This window comes from Schistocerca piceifrons, chromosome X, assembly GCF_021461385.2.
Source record: "Schistocerca piceifrons isolate TAMUIC-IGC-003096 chromosome X, iqSchPice1.1, whole genome shotgun sequence".
Lineage (NCBI taxonomy): Eukaryota > Metazoa > Arthropoda > Insecta > Orthoptera > Acrididae > Schistocerca > Schistocerca piceifrons.
The window spans coordinates 221,633,740-221,657,196 of record NC_060149.1 but is presented as its reverse complement, the minus strand read 5'-3'; the positions used below and the strand labels follow the sequence as shown (position 1 = coordinate 221,657,196).

General features: G+C 44.4%; 1 protein-coding gene across 2 annotated transcripts in view; it reads right to left on the bottom strand.

Moving 5' to 3' along the window:
• The window catches only part of LOC124721182 (laminin subunit beta-1), a 349,227-nt gene that overhangs the window by 163,154 nt on the left and 162,616 nt on the right, over nucleotides 1-23,457 (bottom strand). For both annotated transcript variants that reach the window (XM_047246020.1, XM_047246021.1), the window contains exon 3: nucleotides 18,289-18,354. In XM_047246020.1, coding sequence (XP_047101976.1) covers nucleotides 18,289-18,343 — 55 coding nt within the window. In that variant the 5' untranslated portion in view covers nucleotides 18,344-18,354. The remainder of the gene's footprint in view (nucleotides 1-18,288; nucleotides 18,355-23,457) is intronic.

Sequence of the window (23,457 nt, the reverse complement as noted above, 5' to 3'; positions counted from 1 at the left end):
GACTGGAGACAACAAACATTAACGGGTCCTGTACATGCAGTAAGGATCAATATTTATGCGCCTCTTTCCCGGATTAAGATGCATATCCATGCTGCCAGAAGAAGCTGCAAACCAGTTGGTTAATGATCCTTCATATATATGCTGAACCGCCACTATAGTACACTCCTTGACAACTGCTAAGGAAGAGAGACATTGTCGATCAGGAACAATGAAAGGCAATAATGGACGACATGAAACACAGTACACACCTAATAGAAGTGGAGTGGTGTATGTATAATGAAGAATAGTACAAATTTCACCACATAGCAAAGCAGGATAACAGACAAAAGTAATGTTCATGTTTGACGCAATTCAGACTACGAATATAAAGGTCGATATCGGACTCTCAGTAAGGAATACACTCTCCTCGGGCACTAATGCACATTTTCCTGTTATTTATGTTGGCTACGTAGCTGTTGGTGAGTCCTTGGGTGATATTGTTCCACAATTCTCTCAAGGCGTTTTCAGTTCTTGTAAGGTTTGAAGAGGGGATGCTCGTTGAGAAACACGTCTTCCAACAGCATCTCAGGTATGCTCTATAAGGTTTAGTTCCAGGAAGTACGCCTGCCATTTCATACGTTCAATATCTTCACTTTGCAATTTGTCCGACACTTCAGCGGTCCTGTGTGGGTGGTCGCTGTCGTCTATAAACAGAAAGTCGGAACCTACCCCTAAACAGACAGATATGATCCGGAACAATCTCCCTGCAATACTGCTGTGCTGTAACGATACCGCGTGCAAAGATATGCTGTGATATTCGGCTACTGTGCATAATACCCACACTATACCGCCTACGCCATACCAGTGGCGTTAATGAACATTCTGTCGTTTGTACGTGCTCCCCCCTCGCTCCACTACCCAGTGGCCAGAATAGCTTGCCACAGTGAAGCAGGATTCGTCGTAGAACATCACTATGCAGCACTGTTGCTGATCCCAACCAACACGCTCCCTACATCAACGAACTGTTTCTCGACGATGGCGTGGTGAAAGTGGGATGCATTTAACAGGTTTCCGAGTACACAAATCAGCCTCATTTAATCATCACGAAATGGTTCCCGCAGAGACACGTGTACGGGTAGAGGTTGCAATGTCTGCAGCAATCTGCCTAGGAGTGACATGTCTGTCCCTTTCCGCCAATAGGGCTACGTATCGATCTTCTTGCGGCGTGGTGGTCTTTGTTTACGACCAACGACACGTTTCACATAGCATTTACACTTTCAGCGGCCTTTTTCAATCATGAGATGTCCATTTTGGACACGTCCATCACTGCGGCCACAGTAGCGACATTTTGACGGGCTTCGAGCCGTCCAACCGAGCGAGGTGGCGCAGTAGTTAGCACACCGGAGTCCCATTCGGGGGACGACGGTTCAAACCCGCGTCTGGCCACCCAGATTTAGGTTTTCGTGATTACTCTAAATCGCCCCAGGCAAATGCCGGGATGGTTCCTTGGAAAGGGCACGACCGCTCTACTTCCTCATCCTTGACACAATCCGAGCTTCCACTCGTCTCTAATGACTTCGATGTCGACGGTACGTAAACCCAATCTTCCCTCTTTCGAGCCGTGCCACTGCTCGTCCACGATCGTGGGCATTCAAATGATGTCTTGGATACATGTCGCCGTACCACACGAAATGTCACACTAATCGCTTCCACAACAACCGACGTCAAGCACCGTACTGTATGAACTGTCGATTGAATATAGAGCGTTCGTGTACAGGTTACGCTGCAGTTAACACGTCCCGCCCTCTACATTTCCTTTTACTGTCATTGGTCCGGCGTTCCGCAGCAATTGTCGGTTGTTCCGTAACAACTGGCAGTTCAAAAATGGTTAAAATGGCTCTAAGCACTATGGGATTTAACATCTGAGGTCATTAGTTCCCTAGACTTAGAACTACTCAAACCTAACTAAACTATGAACATCACACACATCCGTGCCCGAGGCAGGATTCGAACCTGCGACCGCAGCAGCAACGCGGTTCCGGACTGAAGCGCCTAGAACCGCTCGGCCAAACTGGCAGTTGTTCTTGGCAATTGTCAAGCAGTGTAAGGCACGCTAGTGCTGTAGCGCCCTATCAGGAGGTAACAGACATGAATCCTCGACTTCGAAGAAATTTTCATCTCCAGAATTGAGCTGTTATATGTAAGTTAGTTAGTTGGTTGCGTGTTCCATTCATCAATCGCACGGTACGGTAGCCGTTATGATGTGGAGCCGGCCGCGGTAGCCGTGCGGTTCTGGCGCTGCTGTCCGGAACCGCGGGATTGCTACGGTCGCAGGTTCGAATCCTGCCTCGGGCATGGGTGTGTGTGATGTCCTTAGGTTAGTTAGGTTTAAGTAGTTCTAAGTTCTAGGGGACTTATGACCTAAAATGTTGAGTCCCATAGTGCTCAGAGCCATTTGAACCATGATGTGGAACGTGTCAAGTGCACAAGAAATGCAACTCAGGTGACAGCGTCCAATCCCTGATAACCAGCGTGTGCGCTAAATTCATGAATTAAATCTCCAAACTCTCGGCAGGTCTTGATGCAGTAACGGCATGTGACAACGTTGACGGTGATTTGTACGTCGTTCGGGAACTTAAGTTTGATACTTATTTAAGAGGAATTTCATCTTTGTCCTTCCTCTATTTTCCATAACATTTCTTAATAATAGACACACGACACTATCTTGATGTGGGACGACATGGTCAACTTACGATCCAATGTTTGAGAATAGGTGGAGACCAAACCAGACTTTGATTACGAATTTGTTTTATTCAGTTCAATACCCGGTTTCGATCATTGTTATCGTCATCAGATTGATCTAGAAAAGATTGTGCATGTTTGTGAGTAACAGCATTATGATAGTTAATAGCGTTGATTCACATTGCCCTAGAAGCATCTAACAAATAACGTACCTATCCCCGTAAACCTAGTAGAACAAGCAAATAAAATTTATAGCTATGGTTAGCACAGTCACCTAACATAAAAACATGATAAAACTGTAACGAACACTCATGGTCCGTGATGTACCACGAGGGGGGGGGGGGGGCGAACTAAAATATGGAACACCGCGAGAAATGCATGTTTGAACATAGATGCTGATGCTAACCAAGCCTGGAGATGGAGCTGTTGTATTTGACCACGAACGGCACTTGTGCAATGCCCTCAATACGTTGCAACTCTCAGTCGTGGTCAGCACAGTATTACGAGGGTAATCCCAAAAGTAAGGTCTCCTATTTTTTTATACGTACATAGACCTGTTTATTTCTACAATGGTTTAAAGCAGTTTACAGCTTGAACATTTAGCTATTTTTCGACAGAATCACCATTTCTGTCGATGCATTTTTGTAGACGCTGTGGCAGTTTTTGTATGCCTATGTCATACCAGCTCGCCGCCATGCCGTTCAGAAAATTATGAACCTGTTCTTTCACCTCGTCGTCGGAGCTGAATCGCTTTCCGGCCAAATGTTCTTTTAACCTAGGGAACAGGTGATAATCCCTGGGAGCCAAGTCAGGACTATAGGGTGGGTGGGTGATTATGTTCCACTGAAAGTGTTGCAGGAAAGCAACGGTTTGCCGAGCGATGTGTAGGCGAGAGTTGTCATGGAGAATGTGCCCGCCCTTGCTCAACATTCCTCTTCTCCGGTTCTGAATTGCCCGTTTGAGTTTTTTCAGAGTCTCACAGTACCTGCCAGCGTTAATTGTAGTCCCAGCGATTCAGCTGACCTCACACTTTTCGTTATTTAGGGTCAACTGCCACTTTTCGCACCACTCAGATATCTTTTCTAAATCATTGCAGTTTGTTTTGATCTTCTGATGACTTTATTAGTCGATAAACGACAGCGGTATCTGCAAACAACCGAAGACGGCTACTCAGATTGTCTCCCAAATCGTTTATATACACTCTTGGAAATTGAAATAAGAACACCGTGAATTCATTGCCCCAGGAAGGGGAAACTTTATTGACACATTCCTGGGGTCAGATACATCACATGATCACACTGACAGAACCACAGGCACATAGACACAGGCAACAGAGCATGCACAATGTCGGCACTAGTACAGTGTATATCCACCTTTCGCAGCAATGCAGGCTGCTATTCTCCCATGGAGACGATCGTAGAGATGCTGGATGTAGTCCTGTGGAACGGCTTGCCATGCCATTTCCACCTGGCGCCTCAGTTGGACCAGCGTTCGTGCTGGACGTGCAGACCGCGTGAGACGACGCTTCATCCAGTCCCAAACATGCTCAATGGGGGACAGATCCGGAGATCTTGCTGGCCAGGGTAGTTGACTTACACCTTGTAGAGCACGTTGGGTGGCACGGGATACATGCGGACGTGCATTGTCCTGTTGGAACAGCAAGTTCCCTTGCCGGTCTAGGAATGGTAGAACGATGGGTTCGATGACGGTTTGGATGTACCGTGCACTATTCAGTGTCCCCTCGACGATCACCAGTGGTGTACGGCCAGTGTAGGAGATCGCTCCCCACACCATGATGCCGGGTGTTGGCCCTGCATGCCTCGGTCGTATGCAGTCCTGATTGTGGCGCTCACCTGCACGGCGCCAAACACGCATACGACCATCATTGGCACCAAGGCAGAAGCGACTCTCATCGCTGAAGACAACACGTCTCCATTCGTCCCTCCATTCACGCCTGTCGCGACACCACTGGAGGCGGGCTGCACGATGTTGGGGCGTGAGCGGAAGACGGCCTAACGGTGTGCGGGACCGTAGCCCAGCTTCATGGAGACGGTTGCGAATGGTCCTCTCCGATACCCCAGGAGCAACAGTGTCCCTAATTTGCTGGGAAGTGGCGGTGCGGTCCCCTACGGCACTGCGTAGGATCCTACGGTCTTGGCGTGCATCCGTGCGTCGCTGCGGTCCGGTCCCAGGTCGACGGGCACATGCACCTTCCGCCGACCACTGGCGACAACATCGATGTACTGTGGAGACCTCACGCCCCACGTGTTGAGCAATTCGGCGGTACGTCCACCCGGCCTCCCGCATGCCCACTATACGCCCTCGCTCAAAGTCCGTCAACTGCACATACGGTTCACGTCCACGCTGTCGCGGCATGCTACCAGTGTTAAAGACTGCGATGGAGCTCCGTATGCCACGGCAAACTGGCTGACACTGACGGCGGCGGTGAACAAATGCTGCGCAGCTAGCGCCATTCGACGGCCAACACCGCGGTTCCTGGTGTGTCCGCTGTGCCGTGCGTGTGATCATTGCTTGTACAGCCCTCTCGCAGTGTTCGGAGCAAGTATGGTGGGTCTGACACACCGGTGTCAATGTGTTCTTTTTTCCATTTCCAGGAGTGTAGATAAGGAACAGCAAAGGGCCTATAACACTACCTCGGGGAACGCCAAGAAATCATTCTGTTTTAGTCGATGACTTTCCGTCAGTTACTACTAACTGTGACCTTTCTGACAGGAAATCACAAATCCAGTCACATAACTGAGACGATATTCTATAAGCACGCAATTTCACTACGAGCCGCTTGTGCAAGTTCACGCATGGTCGTCCAGGAGAACCCCCGTCCTACCCATGCACCTTAGGCAAGTGGACACGTAACTCCATATTGGTCACATAATATAAAATTGGTGAGAAACCGCTGTTCAATTTGTTTCTGTGTACAATACAAAGTCCATATGGAGAACGAGTACCAGTAGTAGCAGGTGAAGAAAAACGGCACGCACGCACGCACGCACGCACACACACACACACACACACACACACACACACACACACACACACACACACACCACACACACTCACACACACACTATGACAAGCGGTTCATCCAACTGTTCAGCACACATTCGCACATACATCTAAGGTTTCAGCGCAGTTTGTGAAGTCTGACTATATCAGTATAGGTGTTGTGGACCTCCCCACATTTCACATGTGCCGATTCCATTATGAGTTTGCGAAGCCAGTCTTCGCTGATCCGGAGTTATGTTATATGGATACAGACCGTTTTATCTAGTGGGTGAAAGGCTGCGATCCATATGAAGTAATTAGGTACTATCACGAAGAATTCGACCTACACGGCTGGATACGCGGTCGATAATCCTTTTGGAATAACACCACAAAACAAGACGATTTGGCCTGATGAAAGGCGAGGCAACTGGTTCGCATATTGTGGAGGTTTTAGGGCTCAGATTGAAAATGTATGCATACCGCATAGACGTAGGTGTCACGCAGATGCGGGCTAAGGGTGTGTATCGTGCGGCCTCAAAGGCTCTCACGGCTGGTGATTATAAGAGATGCCTGCTCGAGGGCATTGGCTCCTCTCCTCATATGGCGCGCCGGGTAATCTTTCGATCGAGAGGCCATGAGGTACATACTGCACTGTAGCTGAAAATAAGGCTGTGAGGATGGGATGGGATCGGCAAACTCTCCGTTTCCACACTGTTCATTGGAGTGATTGAGTGTGTAGCTTTGTATTTATTCATTTGTAAATGCTGTAGTGAATGTATGAGCGAGTATGTGCGGAATAGTTGGATGAACCGCTTGTCAGAGTTCAAATGGCTCTAAGCACTATGGGACTTAACATCTGAGGTCATCAGTCCCCTAGACTTACAACTACTTAAACCTAACTAACCTAAGGACATCACACACATCCATGCCCGAGGCAGGATTCGAACCTGCGACCGTAGCAGCAGCGCGGTTCCGAACTGAAGCGCCTAGAACCGCTCGGCCACAGCGGCCGGCTCTTGCCACAGTTGCGAGCGGGTCTGTGTGTGTGTGTGTGTGTGTGTGTGTGTGTGTGTGTGTGTGTGTGTGAGTGTGTGTGTGTGTGTGTGTGTGTGTGTGCGTGCGTGCGTACCTCCGTGCGTGTGTTTCTGATTGCACAACATGTGTGCTGTATTTACGAAGATGGGGTGGAAGGTAATGCCTTACAATTTTTTAAGTAAAAACTCTTAAAACGCTTTAAATAAAAAACACTGATTTCATTCTCCCTTTATTCTTCATGTCTCCATATTTATTTCTCAACATAGTTACTGCGGCTACGAATACATTTCTCCCATGGAGAGACCAGGTTTCTGATACCGTCACTGTAGAAGGGATCACTTTGTTTTCGGAGCCACAACCTCACCTCTTCTTGCACTGCTTCATCACTATCAAACTGAAGTCCTCAAAGGCGTTCTTTTAGTTTAGGAAACAGATGATAATCATATGGGGGCAAGTCGGGACTGTATGGCGCATGGAAATGACTGAACCCAAGGCATCAGACTGCTGCAGATGTCGCTGCGCTCGTGTGTGGTCTGGCATTGTCATGCTGAGGGGAGGGTTCTCCGTGTGCAGACGAACTCCTCAAATTCGGGCTTTCAGTTTTCTGAGGGTCTCTACGTACCGACACAATTACATTACACACCGTCACGTTACATGTTAAAATTGGGAGCATTCCAGTGACAGAGGTTTGCAAATAAAAAATTCAGAGGTATTACTTTTCATCAACGCCCTCGTATTTTTAAATAATGCGTGGGTGTAAATATAGTATATATTTGTATGTGGATTTCATTTTTCTTTACCTGCTGCTTGTCTCCGTTTCCCATATAATGATCATAAAGAAAATGTAAATACTATATATTCAGAAAGAAAATGTTACTGATGTATATAGAGCCGAACTGGGAAACGTAGTATTTAAGTTCTTCTAGTTTTAGTGTAGCTGACAGTCGTTAGTCTTCAGAAAAAATTACTTTGTAGATAAAACCAATATGTATGTAAGGAAAACGGTTGTGTAACTACACCAACAATAGAAATTGTATTATAAGAAAAAATAGATTTGTAAATAACGAAAAAAGTTGTTACTAAACAACAAACGATTGTAAATAAAAATACATTATGTGTACATCACAGACACAAATGAAGTTGTAAATAAAATAAAAATCGTTGACAACTATAGCAAATGACTATAAGAAGTGTATGCCAACAAATTGTTCATAATAAACAATTAATTTGTTATGTTGTTGTTATTATTTACAAACCGAGGTACTATAGAATCATTGTTTATAACAACCCTGAACATCTCCCCCATGACACACAGACCTCAAATGAAGAGGTGTACACAGTTGAGCTAGTTTTAAAGGATGATAAGAGGGAGGTGGGAGAGTGGAATAGTGGCGAATGGGGCTTCCCGCCATTTTAACGTGGTCCTCCTGATCCATGGGTTTCCTTCCAATTTTATATCACATGACCAATACCGAGTTAAGTGGCCACTTGCCTAAGGTGCGTGGGGGGACAGGGGATCACCTGGACGACACTGAATGTAAGGTGCACAATTACCTAAGCTGCGTGGAGTTGACCTTGATCAATTGTCGGTCGTCGGTGGACCCAGTGGGTAGGAAGGGGGGAGGGGGGAAGGAGGGGGTACTTTGCGGAGACCATGAATACGTCGCCCAAGTTGGTAACCTGACACTGGAACTCCTTATCAGTGACCTTGATATAAGATCTTTAACTTGGCCAGAACTCTCCTTGATAACATGGTGCTTTCCTTGATAACTTAGTGCTTATCACAGTTACGGCATTATCACTTCACCGGAAGTGATGCGTCGCCTGACGTTTAACTGCGTTCGTACCCATCCTGCTACACTACTTTGTAGGGCGAGCTGCAATTCCTAAACCACTTGTCAGTGATGCAAATGCCCGTAACAGGAAAACATGGTGCTAAAGCCATAAAACGTCTGGATCAATAGTTGCTCGCAGCAGTTGCCGTGAAATCTGAGCGATGTGTTCATGTATACCTGCCTTCAGATCAGGTAGAGACCGAAGGTGTCCCTGGTAAACGTGTTCATTTAAATATCTCCCAAGCCAAAAGTCACATGGATTCAGATAAGGTGACCTAGAAGGCCATGCATCAGGAAAACCTCCGGATATGTTTGTGGAAGGTTGAATTAAGCAGGTCTTTCACTGGGCAAGCGATATGAGGTATTGCCCCATCTTGCAGGAAAACTTTTGTTTCAACAAAGTTGTGCTCGTCCAAAACAGGAGTCATATGTTGTACAAGGAGGTGTCAATAACGTGCAGACGTCGCAATACACCTGACAGACTCTCTATGTGTATTCTCTTCAACGTCGAACAGACCTAGAATAAAGGTGGTTGTTAATCCACACCGCACAGTCACATCCGGAGAGTGCAGTGGCTCTTCGTGCAAAATACGCGGGTTAACAGTGTCCAAAATTCGGCGGTTCTGTGTACACACTGCACCCTATAGTGTAAAATGTGCCTCGTCACTCAATACAATATTGATGTACGATATGTCATCAACTTCGATACGTGCCAGAAACCGAAGATCAAATTCAGAACGGTGCTGCAGGTCATGTTTTGGTTGCTGGATCGTCTGGATCTTGCACGGGTACCAGTGTAATATAGGTCGCAAAACTTTCCATTTTGTTTACCATGAGATGGACAATTCTCGTGACACCGCACGAGCACTAGCTGTACACAGGATGGTCTTTTACAGCAACAACCTCGTCAATAACTTCCATCGGGATAGGATGCCTTCCTCAACCAGGTACAACACCAAGTTCATCCGTGTTTTCGGATTTCAGTATCATTTTCTTTACACCATTTTATGACATCGGGCCCCTCCTCGGACGTTTCATTCGGCGATACACTCTCAATGCTGCACTATAATTGCTGCTGTTCACATTAAACAGTTTCACTAACAGTAAGTATCAAACTTAAGTCCCGAAGCGATGTACACATGGACGTCAGCAACTCCGTGCTGAACACAAGCATACTGTAACGAACAGAATGGAGATGTGTGAGTATAAGGAAAAACATCTCCTAAAATTCTGAATGAACAACACAAATTCACACGAACACCTATTTTTCAATATATGACGCTGTTGCAGGTCTTGCACTTCCTGATATTCTATGTCCGTTTACCTTCTGTCCCTCGCCCCGAGCCGCCCACGTCTTCCTGGCTCTGTTTTCGCGGAATAGTCGTGCCTGTGGCTTTTTTCATGTCTCTGTACGCTGCTTTCAATTAATTTCATTATGTACTATATTCGTTTGAGAGGTAGCAATTATATACTAATTTTAATTAATATTTTACTATGGACCCAATTTTATTTTCTAGCCCTTTTTTCATTACTTTCTTAACCCACCCTATTTTAGCTTACGTACAATTTTGAAATCTGAACTGTCCTTACTGTCAGCGACACCAAGTGGCCAACTCTCTTCAGAGACTTGTATTCAGCTGTAAGGGCAGTGTTCTAACGACGGCCCTGCATAACGGACCATGAGTGTTTATCATAGTTCTATCACGTTTTTATTTTATGTGGCGATACCGATCACGGCTATAAATTTCATTTGCTTCTTTTATTAAGTTTAAGGTGACAGGTACGTTATTTGTTAGATGCTTCTCAGATAGCGTAAATCAACGCTATTTATTATACTATTGTAACTTACCACAGTGCACTTATTGATAAATATGCATATTATTTTTAGATCAATCTGATGATGATCATAACGATCGTAGCCGATTACTGAACAGAATGAAACTGATTTGCGATAAAACACTGTTTTGGTTCATGTATTCACAATATTATCTTGCACTGCATTGCACTGGAATTCTCAACCACGCAACACAAACATTGTTGATAAACTGTTCTGTGGAAACAACAGCGAAACTACCTCTGTATTTCCACCCATGGAAACAGGTAACAATGTTCCAGCTTGAACTTATGCTAGGCAGGCTCGGCTGAGAAAATCTGGCCACTTGTGATTACACTATCGTAGTTCATAAACACCATTGACATCAAATTTTGCATGTATCATACATCATTGTTACGACTGATAAATTACAAATCGGAAATCTATCGGTTGTAGTAACAACGGTTGCGACGTGACCGTTAAGTTGTGTTTTTATTTTTCTTGTTTTCACTTTTTCTTTCCCGAGATTGCTTAACTTTAAAACAATTATCATTTTCTTAGACGATGACGCTGAAATACATTATGTTGGTGTTTTTGTTGCTGTTGTTATTGGTGTGGTCTTCAGCCCGAAGACTGGTTTGTTGCAACTCTTCAAACTAGCCTATCCCGCGTAAATCTCTTAATCTCTGTACAACTTCTGCAGTCTACATCCATTTGAACCTGCTCACTGTATTCAAGTCTTGGTCTCCCTCTACAATTTTTAGATGCCCCCAACCCCCCACCGCCCCCCCCCCCCCCAAATTGCTCCGTTTTATCAAATTAACTGTCCCTTAATACCAAGTGATGTGTCATATCAACAGATCATGACCCATTCTTTAGTCATGTTGTACCACAAATTTCTTTTCTCCCTGATTCGATTCGGTACCTGTTCGTCAGAATACTTATCCACCCATCTAATATTCATCATTCTTCTGCAGCAGCATCATCAGAAGCCTCTATCCTCTTCTTGTCTGTACGGCTTATAGCCCACCTTTCACTGCTATCTAAACATATTTTTTTGTCTATTTCGACAACGATAGGACGGGTAGGTCGCGTGTGGTCTTATAGTAGGAACCATACACACATGAATTTGCGTACTTACAGATCTATTTTGACAAGGACGGGAAATGTAGTCGACGGGAATCTTATTTTAAGAACCATTCCGACTTTTGCCTGAAGTAATTTACGGGGAACGACGGAAAACTTAAATCAGAACGGTCGACTGGAGTTAGGATCCTCTGTCCTTCCTAATACGATGTACGTCTGTGAAAAATAGTGCAACCTCATTCGGTTTATCCCTAGGGTACAGTACTGTTTTGATTATACATTCTTACTTAAAAATGTAAAGCTAATGCTACAATGTCATTCATTCCTCAATACCGATCGCCGCACACGCTACTTACACTCGGTTTTACAATGTCACACTACACACACTATCAACTGACTTCAGTACCATGACGACGATATTTGGTTTATATTTTGTGTACAACAACTTATTTTGAAGAATCTCTCTTATCTCTGATTATGATGCAGGCTGCTGACAGTCTCCGTGACTGCAATGTTTTTGAGAACATTTTAGAAACGTCGTACTAAACTAATAGACTGCATGATTATTAGGTGCCGTTTGCGTGTCACATTTTTTATCTAGGCGTTAAAAATAGCAACCGTTCATTACAGAAACGCTTGCATGTGGGAAACTGAAGAGAGGAAATTCATTCCCCTCTTCAGCACATTTACGGACCTGTAGTCGAAGATGAAAAGGTACAACCGGGTATCGCCTTCTTCACAATACATCACTTTCCCCATTGCTAGTACCGTGCCAACTGCAAACTTATGTGATAAGAACACTCAGCAGCTACTCTGTCATTCATAAACCAGTGCACGCAATTTTATGCACAGATTGTAGCAGCCTTACTGGTAATAACTCGGAACTGCATCCAAAGCCTCTCTCATTTGACACGGACATAAAAATGTGTTATAGCTCGAGGCTACCTCTGGGAATAATCTTTTCTTCCTCATTATAATAGCATCATTCTGAAACCGAAGTCGTTTATAGAGATTTCCTCATGTTACAAATTAAATAAAAATATCGTCTTTATGCGATGTTATCGCAGATTTCATACTTCTTGTGGTGTCACCGCCAGACACCACACTTGCTAGGTGGTAGCCTTTAAATCGGCCGCGGTCCGTTAGTATACGTTGGACCCGCGTGTCGCCACTATCAGTGATTGCAGACCGAGCGCCGCCACACGGCAAGTCTAGAGAGACTTCCTAGCACTCGCCCCAGTTGTAAAGCCGACTTTGCTAGCGATGGTTCACTGACAAATTACGCTCTCATTTGCCGAGACGATAGTTAGCATAGCCTTCAGCTACGTCATTTGCTACGACCTAGCAAGGCGCCATTATCATTTGCTATTTATCTTGTGATGCATGTACCGTCAGACCGATGTTCACCAATTATGGATTAAAGTTAAGTATTCTACAGCTACGTCCTGTTTTTGCTAGTTCATTTCCGTGTCCTGTTCCAGACCTCACGCCAGCCTGCGTGAGCTTAAACGCGTGCCTTTCGGCTTCCTCTCATAGTGGATTGGCGCTCTTGCCAGTCCACAACACTTCCGACGAAATAATTCGTATTTTCGACATTATATAAGCGTGGAATGAAATTAACACTTACTTGACCACTGCTTTATGATCGTGGGACACATTTTAAGTATGCTAGTGAGAGAGATATTTCACTTAAGAAATTCATGAATGATGGTCATTATTTAAAAATTTGAAATGAGCAACAATATTGTCTTGTTGTATCGTGTAATAATAATAATAATAATAATCTGCAGCACAACTTGAGCCTGTTGGCTTGTTCCATATATATTTAACAATTTACAAAATAATATACTTCCATTGTTACCAAAAGGGCAGCTCGTTTTGTATTATCGCGAAATAGGGGAGATAGTGTCACAGACATGATATGTGAATTGGAGTGGCAATCATTAAAACAAAGGCGTTTTTCGTTGCGACGGGATCTTCTCATGAAATTTCAATCACCAGTTTTCTCCTCCGATTGTGAGAACATTCTGTTGGCACCCACCTACATAGGGGGAAATGATCATCACGATAAAATAAGAGGAATCAGGGCTCGCACAGAAAAAATTACGTGCTCGTTTTTCCCGCGTGCCGTTCGAGAGTGGAACGGTAGAGAGACAGCTTGAAGATGGTTTATTGAACCCTCTGCCAGGCACTTTGTTGTGAATAGCAGAGTAATCACGTAGATGTAGATTATATACAGGGTGTTTCAAAAATGACCGGTATATTTAAAACGGCAATAAAAACTAAACGAGCAGCGATAGAAATACACCGTTTGTTGCAATATGCTTGGGACAACAGTACATTTTCAGGCGGACAAACTTTCGAAATTACAGTAGTTACAATTTTCAACAACAGATGGCGCTGCAAGTGATGTGAAAGATATAGAAGACAACGCAGTCTGTGGATGCGCCATTCTGTACGTCGTCTTTCTGCTGTAAGCGTGTGCTGTTCACAACGTGCAAGTGTGCTGTAGACAACATGGTTTACTCCTTAGAACAGAGGATTTTTCTGGTGTTGGAATTCCACCGCCTAGAACACAGTGTTGTTGCAACAAGACGAAGTTTTCAACGGAGGTTTAATGCAACCAAAGGACCGAAAAGCGATACAATAAAGGATCTGTTTGAAAAATTTCAACGGACTGGGAATGTGACGGATGAACGTGCTGGAAAGGTAGGGCGACCGCGTACGGCAACCACAGAGGGCAATGCGCAGCTAGTGCAGCAGGTGATCCAACAGCGGCCTCGGGTTACCGTTCGCCGTGTTGCAGCTGCGGTCCAAATGACGCCAACGTCCACGTATCGTCTCATGCGCCAGAGTTTACACCTCTATCCATACAAAATTCAAACGCGGCAACCCCTCAGCGCTGCTACCATTGCTGCACGAGAGACATTCGCTAACGATATAGTGCACAGGATTGATGACGGCGATATGCATGTGGGCAGCATTTGGTTTACTGACGAAGCTTATTTTTACCTGGACGGCTTCGTCAATAAACAGAACTGGCGCATATGGGGAATCGAAAAGCCCTATGTTGCAGTCCCATCGTCCCTGCATCCTCAAAAAGTACTGGTCTGGGCCGCCATTTCTTCCAAAGGAATCATTGGCCCATTTTTCAGATCCGAAACGATTACTGCATCACGCTATCTGGACATTCTTCGTGAATTTGCGGCAGTACAAACTGCCTTAGACGACACTGCGAACACCTCGTGGTTTATGCAAGATGGTGCCCGGCCACATCGCACGGCCGACGTCTTTAATTTCCTGAATGAATATTTCGATGATCGTGTGATTGCTTTGGGCTATCCGAAACATACAGGAGGCGGCGTGGATTGGCCTCCCTATTCGCCAGACATGAACCCCTGTGACTTCTTTCTGTGGGGACACTTGAAAGACCAGGTGTACCGCCAGAATCCAGAAACAATTGAACAGCTGAAGCAGTACATCTCATCTGCATGTGAAGCCATTCCGCCAGACACGTTGTCAAAGGTTTCGGGTAATTTCATTCAAAGACTACGCCATATTATTGCTACGCATGGTGGATATGTGGAAAATATCGTACTATAGAGTTTTCCAGACCGCAGCGCCATCTGTTGTTGAAAATTGTAACTACTGTAATTTCGAAAGTTTGTCTGCCTGAAAATGTACTGTTGTCCCAAGCATATTGCAACAAACGGTGTATTTCTATCGCTGCTCGTTTAGTTTTTATTGCCGTTTCAAATATACCGGTCATTTTTGAAACACCCTGTAGATATAGATGAATGAAAGGGACCACATTACTCATTTTATTCTCCAGTTCTGCTGTGGTCATAATGACCATCAGGTCCTGATATTAGTAGTTCAGTCAGGTACAAACGTTGTTTAGGATATGCCGCGGGGCATCTCTCTTCAGCCTCGTGTCAACTCCAGAACTAATTTTTTTTTCTAATTATGGTGGCTCCATAGGGGAAACGAGTGTGGCTGCACAGCACCGCAAGTCTCAGATAGCGCACGTAGCTCTGACTGAATTCTCATTCAAAATGTTCAAATGTGTGTGAAATCTTATGGGACTTAACTGCTAAGGTCATCAGTCCCTAAGCTTACACACTACTTAACCTAAATTATCCTAAGGACAAACACACACACCCATGCCCGAGGGAGGACTCGAACCTCCGCCGGGATCAGCCGCACAGTCCATGACTGCAGCGACCTAGTCCGCACGGCTAATCGCGCACGGCCGAATTCTCATTAATACGTAAATAAAATGTTAACGTTCCTGAAAAGGTTAGAAACAATATTTCAAAATGCATTTTCCTCAAATATTTGGCGCAAGAGCGAGGATTTTTATTGCATGCCACTTCCGAGAGCGTGTCTATTTTAGGTTATGTGGCTTATGTCACGATGAGCTCACGCCGGGAAGAACTGGCGTCCGGCTGATCTCACACGCCCGTCGGCTCACGTTCCAGTTGGCGCTAGCCCAAGCGCCACTCTCCCCATTCTCATCACCACTTCCGTCACACTATTACAACATTGTTTCCATAACAATATTTTCCGCTCGGGCTCTCGAGATTTGTCGCCAGCAACGAATATACCTGACACATGTACCCATGTACTTTCAGTTACTGACTTCCATTGGTATAAGAGGCGCTTCGTTACTCAGTTCAAGAGCAGAAGCGAAGTTTAAGTTCGTCATTTCAACTTTGCTGGAAGTAAACACGTCGCACTGTCTCAGATGATCGAGAATCAGGAATGAAGCACGAAATCGCCGAAGGCATTTCTGAATGAACCTCTCCCCCCCCCCCCCCCCAAATTCTGTGTTCGGTCGTAATTTGTACCTGTGGTTCGAGTGCTACCCATTGATGGTAGCTCCCCCCCCCCCCTGTCAAACATCCACAAATGGTTTATGGAAGCCACAGAAAACCCAGTTCTTAAAGGTCTGAGGGAATTTTGAACGTCTCTGCTCCATTACATGAAGCCACGACGCAATATCGTTGATTCGGTGGAGACTAGTTTCATGTGCGCTCATAAATTTTACTGTAACTTTTCAGCAGTTTTTTTCAAACTCATTCAAGCGAATGGCACCCAAGTTCAAAACTGTATGCCAGACCGAGTCTCGAAACCGGGACCTTTGCCTTTCGCGAGCAAGTGATCTACCTACTGCGCTACCCTAGTACGCATCACGACCCGTTCTCACAGCTGTACTTGCGTCAGTAACTCATCTCCTACCTCCAAAACTATTACAGCACTTGACCGTGAAAGGCAAAGGTCCCGAGTTCGAGTCCCGATCTGGCACACAGTTTTAATCTGCCATAAAGTTTCAAATCAGAGCACACTCCACTGCAGAGTGTTAAGTCCATTTTGGTACCCAAGTTCATCTTATCCAATCTATTACCACATAATAATAATAATAATAATAATAATAATAAATTGAACCAGAAATTCGTAAGACACCATCAGCAGTCAAGTAATAAACTTTACATCACAATTTAACATGTGACTCCAAATATGTAAATATCTAGGGCCTTCGCGTGATGTGCAATAATTTGAATGAGATCTTAGAATAACTATTTCTCTGTCGCAACATAAGACTCACGCATAAGTAGACAGAAGTTCAAATGATGCACTATTTGTTTGTATTCTGTGACGCTGGCTTCAACACTATACCAACATACGCTTTCCTACGACAAGTTCATCGACACACTAAGCCGGCTTTGAAGTTTATCAGCAAACGACAAGCGCCGTCCTTAGTTTACCCTCGAAACTCAGTTATTTAAATATCGCTACAGATGACTCGAAGCCCGCATCTAGATGCCGAAGTACTTGGTTTAATAAACAGGGAAAAAGTACACGGAAGGGTCATCACGCTACGATGTGTGTTCATAGTTTGTCATAAAGCGAAACTATGACTGACCACGCGGAACATCACTGATCACGATATTGTGGGGCCCAAAATGGGTCCTCGTCTTCAAAGGAGGCAGCGTAAATTATAGATGTTCCACGTAATAGATAGCTTATCTAAGGACACCACTATAACAAGGCAAAAAAACTGAGGCTATCAGGAACCCAGGCACCAAACGTGGGGTGGGGGGTGGGGGGTTGGTTCAACGAAATCACAATCATCATAGTGACTTTGTGCTTTCTTTTCGTTGTACTATTGTTTCGCTAGTGCAAAGATGAAAAAAGCTGAAAATACATTCCATATAGCTCACTTGTTCGATTTTGTATCCAGCTGTAAAACTGAAGAATTACTGCGAATAAATAAAAGTTCATTCTCTATCATAATTATCTTACTGATAATTAGTATAAAACTTCTTTCACGTGTTACTTCTGGTTGGGTATAGTCTATGGCATTTTTTGCAAATATTCAACCCATCCCAAGAATGTTTTAAGTGCCAAAATGTTTACTTAATTGTGGGTAAGTGCAAATTACCCTTAAATTACGTACAACGTTTAAGGATTATTCTACATTTGATTCGTAAATAATATTTATCTACCTCTATGTTGTACTACGAAAATACTAAAGCCAGTGTCTGCAAGAAATTAGCCACTTAGTGACAGGGCTACATTACAATTAATTTTAATAATGCAAATAACAACATATACTATGAAGCTAAGGACAACGATAAGCCAACGGTGCCCAAACACAATAACAACTGCGGTAATACAACACTATGGACCCTTTACAGATACTGAAAAGAACAACATTATGCAACAACTGAAACACACACCAAGTTCTATAACGATTATACAAAAGAAAGGAAATCAACAGTGTTTACTTACTAAATGTGCAGAGGTACAGGAACATCAGTATCTGAGCAACCGTCTTGGGACCCATTGCTGAGCTTCCTGAAAAGCAGCAAAAAAGGTCCAGAAATGAAAACACACAAATAGAACAAAACTTATAAGTAAACTACGATACAAACTGCTGGTATTCGTATATTTTAGAACTTGGATGTACTTCATTTATATCCCCTTGAATAAAAGACGCCATTACGGTTAACAGGCTTGTGCTGTGTAGCTGACTATGAGATGTGACTCATTACTCGTTAGGAAAGAATATCAGTCCGTAGTGTAACCAAACAGTAACTTGTAAATGGTCCCGTTGTCAGTGTTGTGTACTCCGAGATGAATGTTACACATTTCAGCTGAAAAGTAAATTAAAAACTTCCCGTCAGTATCTGCACGATTATTCCATAAGGGAATGTGGAAAGGCGCTCTGAAATGTTAGAAGAGACGACAGAATAAAGAGAGCAATGACTCGTCATACAAGCAAATAGGCGTGCTTAAGCCGTGTGGGAGCAAACTGCATTCTGTAGCTGCTGTTTCAGCTGAACTCCAAAACACGAGAGTTGCTGCAGACGCTATCAAATTTGTCTCCGCATTAAAAGGGATTACTGTATTGTGCTTTCGCATAAAATGACAATCTTTAGAGATAATTTATTGGGTATAGCTTTGACTCCCGTTATGGTGTCGGTCTATATTATTTTAATGAGAGTCGTTGAAACTAGAGCTACCATCAATGGGTAGCACTCGAACCACAGGTACAAATTACGACCGAACACAGAATTTGGATAATTTGGCTTAAATGGGCAATTAATCACTGGAGACATGCAGTGCAATTAAGCGATAAATTAAGATAAAGACATTTGCTACCTTCACAAACATATACTAAAGGAAAACATTTCATGGTGAAACAGCGCACCGTGTGGGATTAGCCGAGCGGTCTAGGGCGCTGCAGTCATGGACTGTGCGGCTGGTCCCGGCGGAGGTTCGAGTCCTCCCTCGGGCATGGGTGTGTGTGTTTGTCCTTAGGATAATTTAGGTTAAGTAGTGTGTAAGCTTACGGACTGATGACCTTAGCAGTTGAGTCCCATAAGATTTCACTCAAATTTGAATTTTGAATTTGGACAGATATGTCATGAAATGGCCTCCCGCTCTAACTCCGTGTGACTTTTCTGTGGAGACACATTAAAGATCTGGTGTACGTACCGCCTCTACCACGTGATGTAGCAGAGCTCCGGGAGAAAATACTGGAAGCGACTACCACAGTCGACGATGCCATGCTGGTCATAGCAAGAATTCGATCACCGTATTGACGTCTGCATGGTCACTCATGGCTCACGTATCGAAGGTTTGTAAAAAAGACTTTCAGAGTTTTTCCTTCAAAATGCAATAAGTATGAAATCTGTACAATGTTTAGTTATTCTGCAATAAATAATTGAAAGTGTTCCCGGACTGTACGTACGCCCTGTATAAATGTAAATGTCTTCAAATGGCTCTGAGCACTATGGGACTTAACATCTTAGGTCATCAGTCCCCTAGAACTTAGAACTACTTAAACCTAACTAACCTAAGTACATCACACACATCCATGCCCGAGGCAGGATTCGAACCTGCGACCGTAGCAGTCACGCGGTTCCGGACTGAAGCGCCTAGAACCGCACGGCCACCGCGGCCGACTGTAAATGTCTTCACGCGTCTGAAATCCCCATTCATTCTCGGACTGATTTAATTTTTGAACTGGCTTTGAAGGAACTAATTTCACGTTAAAGACCGTTGACTCCAATAAAGACAGAGATCCAGAACAGGCATCGTACATACTCCAGTTTCGAGTTATGATCATGGCAGTAAAGGGCTACATCGAAAGAATAAAAAGCGGGTGGAAGGAACGGAGGGAGGCGAAGGAGAAGGGGCCGTGGTGGAGGCGGAAGCTCAGCGACCTGAGCACAGTTATGGAAAGTGAAGTGCTGGTGTTTGCGTGTAAATGAAATTGTTAAATACCTTGACAATAAAGATTTCTCTCAACGGACATAGACGTAAGCACGACGTCACGTACCACGACACGATAGTAGCACTGTTCCACGAAATCACCGCTGAGCTGATTGTAGACACGAAAGAGTGTTTTCACTGAACCAGTCATTTTCGAAGTATGCTGACAACCGTGGTTGTGTCGAGGTCTCACAACGCGAAGGACACGTGTTCGAGTCGCGTATGTTCTAGTATTCTTCTCTAAATATATGTGACTTCCGTCATGTACCATCGCCTCTAACCTTCATAATGTCCACCTCGATAGCTGCGCGGTCAGTGCTGCGGCTTGCTACCAGAAGGGACCTGGGTGCGATTCTCGGGAGAGTTGGAGATTTTTTTTCGCTCGGGGACTGGGTGTTGTGTTGTTCTTACGTTCGTATCGTCGTAACTGACATTACACTATTAAGATGGCTGTGCGGGCACATCCCGAAAGCCAATAAATTAAGAAAACCTTGTTAATGGCCTCAATTCAGCGAGGAAGAGTTCACAAGTTTCTTAAAGTATGTCATATCCAGCAGAAGCCACCTGTTGATGATTAGGTCCCGTACAGCTAGCAAATTGTGGGTATGTTGATTGTTATGTGTCACCCGCTGTTCCAAATATCCGCAGATATTTTCTTTGGGAGTACAAGAGTGTGATTTAGCGAGCCAGTCGAGGTATAATAGGGTTCCTAAGTGTTCTCCAAACCAGGAACGTATGCGTGTACCCCTGTAAGAATGTAAACGATTTCCTTTACAAAGCGCGATACTCGTCTCCAGCACCTGTCGGTTAGGATATTTTTGCGATCACTGCTCTTACGCAGCGTTATATTGCTGAGAGTGGTACACCATCCCTGACTGACGTGTTGAACAGTCCACGTTGATACACCAACAAATCGGGAAACTTCATTTACGGTATGCTATGGGCACTTACAAACATGATAGTTCCTTTCTGCTGTTACGCCGCTTTAGTGTCCATGACTTACCTCACCCGTGCAGTCACATGACTGGCTGATTCCTGTTCTACACCAACTAAATGACCAATGAGCTCTTTTCAGGGAGACGATAATTTTTTTTGTGAGCTTAGGACCAAAACAAGGGTATGAGCTTTAAAATCTAATTTTTAACACTTTCTTCTTTAACTTCTGAATATAACAACCACCACGTGCCAGCACTTTCGCGTATTAGGCGATAAAAATTTCTATTTAATAACGAATGGAAGTTCGATGAAACTAAATGATGACGAAGAGAAAATTTTAACAAGCAATGTATGGTGAAGTTCAGCGATTCTTGTCTCGGTAAAAGGTGTTGCGGCGTTCTAACGAAATAAATTATACTAGTGGATCTGACACTAAGAGCTTTCCAGAATGAGATTTTCACTCTGCAGCGGAGTGTGAGCTGATATGAAACTTCCTGGCAGATTAAAACTGTGTGCCCGACCGAGACTCGAACTCGGGACCTTTGCCTTTCGCGAGCAAGTGCTCTACCATCTGAGCTACCGAAGCACGACTCACGCCCGGTCCTCACAGCTTTACTTCTGCCAGTATCTCGTTTCCTACCTTCCAAACTTTACAGAAGCTCCCCTGCAAGCTCAGATGGTAGAGCACTTGCCCGCGAAAGGCAAATGTCCCGAGTTCGAGTCTCGGTCGGGTACACAGTTTTAATCTGCCAGGAAGTTTCACTAAGAGCTTTATTAGTCACATTTTTTTTTCAACACCAAACACAACAAAAATCTGCGTTACGGAAAAAGGTTAGCCCTTAGCGCCAGTTGGCTTGATCTCAGCGTTTCGAGAACCTACAGTAAACGTTGAGGAGTCCTCGGCAATAGAAACACATTTATGCATTATCTACATATTTCAAGACGTATCAATGGTTGAGGCCGCTTTACATAGAATTTCTTTTACTGGAATAAAAAAGTATGATTCCTAAAAAAAAAAAAAGCGGCTTGCTAATGTACTCTGCAGTACATAACAAAAAATTACGTGGAGTGGCTATAGTGGCCTCCCGAAAAGGACCACAACCACTCGAATTCAAAGCACGTAGGCCTACCTTATTTTTCACCTTCGCTTTACTATTACTTAACAACCTCTGCCGCGCGGGGTAGCCGTGCGGTCTAGGGGTCTTGTCACGCTTCGCGCGGCTCCCCCCGTCGGAGGGTCGAGTTCTCCCTCGGGCATGGGTGTGTGTGTTGTCTTTAGCGTAAGTTAGTTTAATTTCGATTACGTAGTGCATAAGCCTAGGGACCGTTGACCTCAGCAGTTTGGTACCATAGTCCTTACCACAAATTTCCAAAAATTTCCAACCTCCGCCACTAGCGAGGAAATACACACGATTAGACAATTTCATTGGATACGGTAGCGACTGGATGTTCCATTCACTTAGGCGGTCAGTGCTGCGGCTTGCTACCAGAAGGGACCTGGGTGCGATTCTCGGGAGAGTTGGAGATTTTTTTTCGCTCGGGGACTGGGTGTTGTGTTGTTCTTACGTTCGTATCGTCGTAACTGACATTACACTATTAAGATGGCTGTGCGGGCACATCCCGAAAGCCAATAAATTAAGAAAACCTTGTTAATGGCCTCAATTCAGCGAGGAAGAGTTCACAAGTTTCTTAAAGTATGTCATATCCAGCAGAAGCCACCTGTTGATGATTAGGTCCCGTACAGCTAGCAAATTGTGGGTATGTTGATTGTTATGTGTCACCCGCTGTTCCAAATATCCGCAGATATTTTCTTTGGGAGTACAAGAGTGTGATTTAGCGAGCCAGTCGAGGTATAATAGGGTTCCTAAGTGTTCTCCAAACCAGGAACGTATGCGTGTACCCCTGTAAGAATGTAAACGATTTCCTTTACAAAGCGCGATACTCGTCTCCAGCACCTGTCGGTTAGGATATTTTTGCGATCACTGCTCTTACGCAGCGTTATATTGCTGAGAGTGGTACACCATCCCTGACTGACGTGTTGAACAGTCCACGTTGATACACCAACAAATCGGGAAACTTCATTTACGGTATGCTATGGGCACTTACAAACATGATAGTTCCTTTCTGCTGTTACGCCGCTTTAGTGTCCATGACTTACCTCACCCGTGCAGTCACATGACTGGCTGATTCCTGTTCTACACCAACTAAATGACCAATGAGCTCTTTTCAGGGAGACGATAATTT